Here is a 10,402-nt window from a genome sequence, read left to right as displayed (position 1 = left end):
GCAAAGTTTGGGACCAGAGAAACAAATTACTTTTAGCAATATTTGAAATTCAAAAAGGCCGCTATCACTGTGTTAACTCCATAGCGGAAATACAGTTTTAGACTTTCTTTTTCAGTGACAATTTTTCTTGCCCAAAGAGGTTAAAGTGAGCCCCCACAAGATTAGAAAGGAATTGCAAAATATGAGGCACGTCCATTCTAAACCTTAATACGATCTGTGATCATTTACCTGAGTAACAAACTGTACGTTGTCACTGTGGCAAATCAGATGGCATGTGTCAGGCTGAAAAGTTGGGATTGTACTGAAACTTAACTTAAGTTGAAAGCCTGCAACTCAGGGTGACTGACTCCACAGAGTACTTTGGACATTCGTTTTAACATGGTTGAAGTGGGAAATCGGTGATGTTGTAAACGGTTCACCCTGTTGCACCGCCTTCACGACTGTCTAGCCACACGATTACCATTGCACAACACATCGATCGTCTCGATAATGTCTCCGGACCTTCGTAAAATGTTCAATGTTTCAAGGTCAAACAAGTGAAGACATATTTACTGATCCTACACATCCCTATAAAAATAAATCCCACCCACGCAAAGTGATACTGTGTGATAATTTTTTGTTGCATAATGTTTAAAATCATTTATCAGTTATCATGAAGAACTTATCAGATTATGATGATACTAATTTATGTAGACGAATATATCACCTCAATGACCAACAAAGTACTAACGCACTCGAAAACAAGCCATGTGAACATCTACTGATTATAGGACTAGTAATTCGAGTGTAGTAAATAATCACGATTATAAAGAAACATTTCTCCAAAGAGGGGCGTGCAACGCGCACGATGCAATGCATTACGTATTCTAAGGCTTAGCTATCTGCACTAGATTCACACAATACTTTCTGCTGACTTACAAGAGTGATCTTTAAACTATTTAAATTATTTTACCGGATGTATAAACTGCAGATGTTTGAGGTTTTTCGATCCAGTATGTCAACTGCTATTTCACACTCACTGATGCCTGTATGTGGAAACTTCAAGTGCTGAACATGCCGACAAACCGATATGAAAAGAATTGCTCGGGCGAAGGATTGCAGAATGACCCCACAGGTGTCACGTGTGGGCTAGTTTCTCACTTCAGGATAAGCCATGGCTGTTAAAATGACAGATAATGATCTTTGAGAAATTAGAAATATTCTTGTTTGACAAAAGTGGTGCTTTTGCCCTCGCCGTTTTTTTACTTGTTAGAGGGTAGTGTTCTATTTCTTGGTCTGATCTTAGGGGTACCGACAGGGAATCGCGTTACATCATGAATGACGCACTTTGAAGTTTACAGTTGTCATGCCAACTGAATCAGATAGATTAAAAGGACGGCAGCTGCAACTTTAACGATATCTTTATTTTCAGTTGTGCTGTGGAAAAACTTTATTTTATCATTCCTGTCAGCAAAGTGTGTTGAAATACGAATCATTAGATCGTGCATACAACGAATATTCAATGTCAATGTTAATTCAGTTTAAAACAATAATAGTATCAAACATTACAAGTTAAAAACCATGCGTTTAACTTGGGCAAAAGCACAAGAAATTGTTTATGGAAAGAACAGAAATGCTGGAGAATGCATCTAAAGAGAGAGTTACTGGAGTTTAAAAAAAATCAAAATGGAACAGCGACTCATCGACTTTAGTAACATTATGCCGACGAAGCTCCCTCGCGAAATAATACGTCAGGGACCAGGGGATAGAAGAGTGGAATGGATGACTGAGGGCGTGTTGGGCGAGTTCTTGTTTGGGAGTGCGTCCATCTGCTTTTGATTCGGGTTGCTCTTTTTCGGTCACGATCGGTCTTCTTTTCTTTGCTGGCATCGTCCCGTCAAGATCGTTGCACTAAGAACTCCCCATTTGCCCACCTTCCATTTATTCTGAGATAGGCTCGCAGTAAATACCTTACTAGTGCAGGCTATGTGCTGCAAAAACAGTTTTAAAATGTAGGGGTGTGAAGACCTGAGTACTAAAAATCATTATTAAAGTTAGATCGTGAGAACGTTGCAACATGCACAGCTATTTCCATTATGACGTCAGATTGTTAGTCATCAAACTATAGGAGCATATCTGACTCGATCGAGTGAACTCACAACCGCAAAATGCAACCGTTAGATGATAAGATGATAAGAATGGTAAAGTAAAAGACATAATTACCGTGTGAATTAGTCAAGTTCAACGTGCATGGTCCGGGGCACATCTGTCAACGGATTATTTTTCTAATTTAATCTACAATAGGTGTAGGTTTGTTTCAAGTCTGTATCACAAGCCTGATTCTACCGAATATTTTGAACTTGCCATCATTTAAAATTGACAGTGAACAATTGCAATGTGCTGTGCGGGTTCTTGCCAATGATTTATTGGCGGGCAGCAAATCTTATAAAGCGGGAAAATATCCAGTGATTATCCTACAATCAAAGGTGGCGACGAAAGGTCATATTTCTTTCTATTCAGCAGGTAACTTTCATAACTTGGAAGATATAAGTGTAAGGAAACGTACATTTCAAAGAAAGTGTCGGAATATTACAATAAATATTTGTCGCTATGGTCGTTCAAATAGAGTTGATATTGTAAATTGCAAGGGAGAGTATTCTCTACATAGAACCGAGTAATTCCTGATAAGAAGACGAGGGATGTAACGCGGAATTTTTGATGAATTTTTGATGTCTGTGAAATATATGAAGTTTATCATTCTAAAATTAAGTTTCAAGTGCTTTATTCTTCGTTAAAATAGAATTGGAAAAGTCAGACCTTAACTAACACAAACAAAGTGAATCGGTGTTCTGAATGTGCATTTTATTCTAATTAGGGTGACTGTAATACGCTAAACGGAGAGCTTCACCGAGTCACAGCCTATCAAATGTAATATTGTCATCGGAACATTAGCGAAGACAACAAAACCTCCCTCAGTTGTTATGTTACAGAATAGTCACACGCCTCTTTGAACGTGGTTACTTTGAGCATAGAGAAAGATAGATAGAGTGGCAACGGGTATTGTTTAAGGCGTGAAGCGGTTACGTAACCCATCCATTTCGCCTCGCCTCAGGTTGCTCTCGCCTCTCTTTTCCGAAGAGTGCCGACCATGAATCCTTCGGTAATTTTCGGATTTTCGCCAATTGTTAAGCGAAAGTATGTTCGGCAAAGTTTGTGTTGTTGTTGTCGTGTGGTGCTGAGCAGAATTGACGTGCTGGCGAAAACGGGAGTGTTTTGAGCTTCAGGAAAATGAGTTTCACCGTTTTAAAAATTCCTCTCATATTTTTATGAATATATAGTGAGTGTGTTTGAACCAAATTTGAAAGTCTTTTATCGATACTGTCTGGTTTTACTCAATGGTTTACGGTCAGTCATACCCTCTTTTACACGTGCGTCAAGGAAGGACATGTTTATGAAACTGCTGGCGTGTTATGTTTTGATTGGCGTGAAGCAGTGTTTCTGGCCTGAGAGCTCACAAAGTAACTATGGTTGCTACGCGACTGGCAGTACGATGCCATCTCGTCGTATTTTTCGCATAATCTCGTGTAATTATCAACCACAAACAAAGCCTCCAAAAGTTTAACACCTTTGAAGCTCATTTTAATATGAAAAGCCAATAGTCTACCGAGACGACCATGGAACAAAAGGCATGCAAGTGTTGCCACTCTGTCTATCTTTCTCTGTGCTTTGAGACAGTCCCGTTACCAAGATTTACATATTCAATACTCAGCCACCTGTCTTATCTGGTATAGTGGCCTCGTGAAAGCCGCTACAATTGGATAATATTTCCTACATTTCTGCCTGAATGTCAACAAATATTAGAACAGAAAACAACGAATACCTTATTCTGAGGATTAAAAATAGCAATAGTAATAGAGGAATGGTGACATTGCGTTCTGCTATTACCGTATTATTTCCAATATTCGCCATGCTCCATCAATCCCTTTATGCAAAGGCCCCTCCACCTCGTTGTCCCTATTCTCGATGAAATGCTAGACAATTCATTAAACTGCGACAAGTTAAACTACATTTTACAAAACATGATGTTAACTCTCTTCCTGGGTGACTCATCAAAGAGTTGTACCATACACATCATGACGCGGCAATTATACAAATTAAGAAGTAATTTTGCATACTTCCATTACGCAAACGTAGGGTGAGAGACAAGCAGCTGGAACTACGTCAATGCGAACAGAAACTTCGGCAGTCACGTGAATTTAAGCTGCGGACCGCGGAAAGGATTACGATAAGGTGAAGTATAAGAAGAGGTTGAATCTAAGTTGTCGATCTATTCATTCAACGTTCCTGAAGTGAGATCATACTAAACCAAAGGTAATGTTACTGTTTTATTTTATTGAACACACCTTAAACGTACAGGTACTTGTACATTTTCAATTTTTCTTCTTCGAACTTTGAGCAAGATAGGACTATCTTGCTGTGGTCCGTCTTACTCCGAACAAATTTCTGTTGTAGAACATAGAACTTAACTTTTGTAATAACCGATGTACTAATTCTGCGAAGGTCAGTGGATATTATAAGGTTGAGGCGCACAGTCCTTGGGTGGAGGGACTGTGGTTAAAGGCAAATATTGTCATTGTATTTTTAAGTGCGCAGTCATTTCGTAGTAAGCAGAGAGAGCGCAAGAAACATAATTAGAAATTGTGTTGAACCCATGTCACTTTTTTAAATACATCGTATTAAAATGTATCTCACCCTTCAAAGGTCAACTTTCTAAATTCAATCTTCAAAAAGTAGGGACATAGCCAAGACAAGCATTGTCATTTCCTACCGGCGTAGATATCCTAAACGTGCGTATTGAGTGTTGGCGAAATTTGCAGACACTTGACCAATCGAGAGCGCTCTGCTCTGAGCGTAAAATGCCTATGACAATTTTCATCTTGCGGCCATATTTCTTTTATTCTTTATTTATTTATCTGAAAACAATGACTTCAGTATTCTGCAAACTTGTTGCTAATATCTCTTGTAACGTGCTTCTCAAGAATGTTGGCTGGTTTACTATGGTGGTTATTGTTGTATCCGCAGAAACTCACCATGTACCGCTTTGTATTGGCTCTCGCTCTTTGCGCTTGCGCATCAGCCTATCTGGCTCCTCTGTACAAGGCAAAGGAGGGCGCAGTTCTCCCCAACAAGTACATCGTCAGTCTTCATGTAAGTATACAGTACAACGCATCAATCAATGGACTGTGACAAAGTTTTGCTTTGTAACAATCCCTGATATTACAGATAGATTTTACCATTATTTTACCGGATCAAACGATAATCATATTATACTACGCTATTTTTATTGTCCTTCTTGCCAAACAATAATAATAGTATCTGAACGATTCCCTCCGTCCATAGATAAATTAATTATGAGTACCTTGGATATCGCCTCGACAATTAAGTCTTCAAGATGGTAAACAGCGCTTGATCAGAAAGTTGCTCGAAGCAGTAAACATTTCTATAATGAAAATCTAAACTGTGTTTCGCTTAAGAGCTGTGAACCTCTTCACTTTTTTCTCCGATTTTAATGTTTCAATTTTTCTGAATTTCATGATTAGTTTACAGATTTTCTACTATGCCTACACTTTGGTGCTCCCGTATGAAATTTTTGCAACTGCACTCAACTTTACTCAAATCAATATCATTATTTTGTAATGTTTCATTCAAAATTTATCGTTAGTAGTCCTCCAATTAAGCCCAACATTTTGCTTATAATTTATTGTCAGGATGGTGTCAGCAAGGCAGATATCATCGATCAAATGCAGATTGTTCTGAATGCCAAGAGACTTGACGGTATCGTCCATCGTCAGTTCAAGAAGGTCATTAACGGATTCGCCGCTGATTTGCCAGAAGTGATCGTCAACTGGGTGAGTTTCCATCAAAAGATTCAGAAACCCTTGATCACCGTTTTTAAGAAAACCAGAACGAGCAATTGATGGTGTGACGGTATCTCCAACCCTATAAGTCCCAATACAATGCGAAATCTCACGATAATATAATTTTGTTGTAACGGAGAAAATGCATCTCTGAATTCCGACTAATCGTTCTCAAGATCAAAATTAACCGTCTATACTGGTCTCAGTCCTTGAGTGAAAACGATGCATGAGGTTCGACCATTGTCAACGAGATAATTCATTACATGCGTGGTTCCGACAGGAAATTCATGACGTCATAAGCTAAAAGAATCTAGACAAAGGACAAAGCTAAATTGTCGAGGTTCAGCTGCACGAATTTCATTTCAAGCTCTTATTTTCCTCCATGAAAGCTTCGTACTTTGGAAGAAGTTGAATTCATTGAGGAGGAACAAATCTACAGAGCCGCTGAAACCTGGGGTCTTGACCGTGTCGACCAAGCTGATCTGCCATTGGATGATTCCTTCACCCCAAGAGGTAGGTAGCTATTTCAAAAATTAGTTTGGTTGCTACTTTGCTCCCCACAACAACAAAAAAGTTAAATTGGCGACTATTTATACAGAGGACTTTGAAAACATATTTTGAGTACGACCTTTGCAGTATATTTTGAAAAGCTGATGTTTACTTTCTGATTCTGCTGGTCCAATCAAATTCTATGTACATACATACATAGAACGAACATTTTATAGTAATTCCCATCGTAACTGGTGTTGTACTCGATTTGCAGGCACTGGCTCCGGTACCAACGTATACGTCATCGACACTGGTATCAACTACGACCACAACGATTTTGGCGGCAGAGCTAAGTACTTCGACGATCAAATCGGTTCCGGCGTAAGTGCTCACAGCTCCTTTTAATTTGCCTTTACTTTTCAGGACTTCAAAGCTCAAGTGGCTGATACTTTTTGTATAAATCCCTTTAATTTTGTTCTTCTTCTGAAATACATTGTCCAGTTCTCCTCAAAAGGTCATTCGGAAAAGCAAAATGTGCCGTTTTTAACGTTAAAACTGTATTAGTATAATATCCATGCTAGTCCAGACTAGATTCCAATGGTATACAGCAGCATTTGAAATTGTTCATAGCATGATTAAGTCTTATATGTTATATTTAACATATTTTAAAGAAATCTAATAAGAACATGTTATATGGAACAAAGTAATTACATAAAATTTCTAAAATACCGCCTGTCCCTTTAACTGCATGTTTTTCAAACTTTTCTTATTCATCTTAATATCAATGACTCTTTCTACATGACGTTACAGGGAAGCGACTGCAACGGACACGGTTCTCACTGCGCAGGTACAGTTGGAGGTGCAACCTGGGGTGTCGCAAAATCCGCCAACCTGTGGGCCGTCCGTGTTCTCGGCTGCACTGGCTCAGGCTCAACAAGTGGTGTTGTTTCAGGTTAGTTTTCCTTCGCCATTTATTTGACACTTAACGGCCAATTAGCGGCAACGTCATTCATTATTTTCCATGTATGATTTATTTTCAAACTACAGGACATTAAAATGACAGAGGCGTTCTTTTTTAGCTAAGATTTTTCATTTCCTTTGCTTTATATGATGTTGTTTGTGGACAGGTGTTTGACTACGGTAAAATTTGAATTTTCACAGGTATGGATAATGTTGCATCTGGTGGTAGCTTGCCCGGTGTTGCCTCCATGTCCCTTGGTGGCGGAACGTCACTTGTCATGGACCGTGCCGTGAACACCCTCAAATCTGCCGGCTTCGTCGTCGTCGTCGCCGCCGGTAACGACAATTCCGATGCCTGCAACTACTCTCCCGCCAGAGCCGCCTCTGTAAGTGCATGAATTGAAACTGATTCGAATTCAAACACTTTCGTTCATTCTTAATTGTTCTCCTTTAAATTCTAAATGCATGGAGACGTTGGATCAAATCAGCAAAATATGGATTGATGCAATGGACTTTGTGTGTTTGAGAAGTCAGAGAACATGTGATGTAGTGCCAGAGACAGATACTTGGACTCCAATTGTTACAGTTCTTTTCTGATCTGCCACTTGTAGGCGCTCATTTGAAAGCAATTGCAATAATCATCGCCTCAGATTTTCGAAAATAGAAACTTTTATTTCTGCGCATAGAGTTGACACAGAGATGGTGGCCATTTAAATTTCAAATATCGGTATTTTAAGCAATTTGTTTCTCAAGTACCAAACTTGCACTGTGACCTCTTTATTTGCTAAGAGAATGGTAGAAATTTTCATTGAGAAAAGTTTGAGCAAAAGTTTAAATATTTCACTTTCGAGGCTCCTAATGCCTCAACAGATCATCACAGTCGATTTGACATAGCTTTCTATCTTAACAGGCCATCACAGTCGGTGCCACTGACATCAACGACAGACGTTCATCCTTCTCCAACTACGGTGACTGTTTGGACATCTTTGCTCCCGGTACTTCCATCACCAGTTGTTGGTGGACCGGTACTGACTCCACAAGAACCATCAGCGGTACCTCCATGGCCTGTCCTCATGTTGCTGGTAAGAAATTAAAATTGTCTATTCTCCTAACAGTTTAGTACCGACAGATGCGAGTTAAACGAATTTTTTTCGACAGATGCAGCTTGCAACAATTTTCAACATACTGCTTCCTATATACTGTTCGTTTTGGTTATGGCGCTATGAAGAATGGAGCTGTAGTATATATTTGATAGAGATTTACCAATTCGCCTGAACTAAGAACTAAAGCTAATACTTGGTGGAGACACTTCAGACAGCCTAAATACTGAATATTTGACGGTTTACTGCGTTGTCGAATAAAAGTACACAGATACACAAAGCACGGACACATTTCGGCTGCTGCTCCTGAAAGTAAACTAGGCAAATACCATCTTTAAATGATAAGTGATAAATTATAAGTACTTTATAAATAGAACAAAGGTGCTCAAATGCATCAATGTTTACCGCTGATAAGCTTTTAATTATTTATTTCTGATCAAAGGATTTGTGGTGCAAAGGCAAACATAACTGTTGGTGATGACTTTGACCCATGGCTTTCATTCTCAATTCGTTGACGCACAATATGTCTCTTGGTCACAGCATTATCACTCAAACAATCTACGTCAAGAGTCGTATGATGTTGGACATATGGCAACACAGTCTGTCTGTTCAGTAGAAGTAAATACCTTTCATGGATCCAGTTCTTTTGCTTACAATGATAAAGAAACTCTGCGAATCTCTCTATTAGGTGTAACGTTCTCACTAACAGGGTGCACGATTCTCTCATTTTCAGGTGCCTGTGCTGTTTTGCTGGGAGCTAGTCCAAACAGCTCTCCAAATCAAATCGAGAGTCAACTTCTCAGTCTTGCTTCAATGAACAAGATCAGCGACGTACAAGGATCCGTCAACGCTATGCTTTACATCGGTAAGTAGCTGACTGTAGCATCAGAGTTCAACTTACCGACGTCAGATCTCAAAGATTGTGGCCTCATCGCACTCCGGTCACTTATGAATACTAGGAAAGCTATCATGTTCAACAGTATGATAGAAATGTTGATAATTAATAACTCGTCAGAAAGTGATTGTCACGAATTTGAAAATCAAAACGAATAAGGTTTATGATGCTAAGAATGATTGGTTGTGTTCTCTGGGTAACTTAATTTTTTTTTTGTCTCTCTCGACCGACAGGTAACTAATAAGACTGGAGAAAGCATTGCAGACACCCTGTACTTAAAATGTTATATGTTGGCATAATATTTATCCGTAGAATGTAATGATCTTAAAGTTAGAATAAATTGTAATGTGTATTGTACCTCAAATACTGTGTCGTGTTGTACAATCGAGCTTGGGTGCGAGTGAAGATTATATGCCAACATCATCATGTCATGTAGACAATCCTAATTTTCAAAGTTGTGTAATAAGGTGAACACACATACATCTCTCTCTCTCTCTCTCTCTCTCTCTCTCTCTCTCTCTCTCTCTCTCTCTCTCTCTCTCTCTCTCTCTCTCTCTCTCTCTCTCTCTCAGGACCTATTATAAATTACTCACCTCTCACAAATAATGAGAACGTTTTGTTTATCTCTGTCTCTTTGTCACCCATCTGATAAATAGCTGATTCTATTAATGTGTAACATCGTACTTCAGTTCGTATTTTGAAAAAATGATAAGATATTACTGCTCTATTCAGATATAAATACCAGTCCTCTTTAAAGCGATTCAATCAACGACAAATGCTCTCTATATTGATCAGGTTTAAAAATATTTATACGTATTTACATAAATTGATCACTTCAACTACTGCCGTCAATTGAACTGTGGAGAATGTGCTTTTTGTTTGTATACTTTTATCTTCCCGAGTTTGAGACTATGCGACGTAAACATGAAGTGGTTGAAGAATAAAAATTGAAATGGTTAAGCGGCAAGAATTCACATATTTCTGTTCTTCACAGACTCAGGGGGAAGTGAGCTCATTCGATAAATAATTAATAATCAATTAATTCGATAATCGATTAATTA

At 38.8% G+C, this 10,402-nt stretch overlaps 1 protein-coding gene across 1 annotated transcript; it reads left to right on the top strand.

Moving 5' to 3' along the window:
• The first annotated feature begins 4,207 nt into the window (after positions 1-4,207).
• On the top strand, positions 4,208-9,705 carry LOC139115242 (aqualysin-1-like). Its single transcript, XM_070677216.1, has 10 exons — positions 4,208-4,350; positions 5,062-5,187; positions 5,748-5,888; positions 6,287-6,410; positions 6,661-6,767; positions 7,197-7,338; positions 7,548-7,732; positions 8,257-8,428; positions 9,180-9,311; positions 9,575-9,705. Exons 2-10 carry the CDS (start codon positions 5,071-5,073, stop codon positions 9,580-9,582), a joined length of 1,128 nt encoding a protein of 375 aa, XP_070533317.1. The 5' UTR covers positions 4,208-4,350; positions 5,062-5,070; the 3' UTR covers positions 9,583-9,705.
• The last annotated feature ends 697 nt before the right edge of the window (positions 9,706-10,402 follow it).

This window comes from Ptychodera flava, chromosome 17 (assembly GCF_041260155.1).
Source record: "Ptychodera flava strain L36383 chromosome 17, AS_Pfla_20210202, whole genome shotgun sequence".
NCBI classification, from domain to species: Eukaryota; Metazoa; Hemichordata; class Enteropneusta; family Ptychoderidae; genus Ptychodera; species Ptychodera flava.
This window is presented reverse-complemented; position numbering and strand designations above follow the sequence as displayed.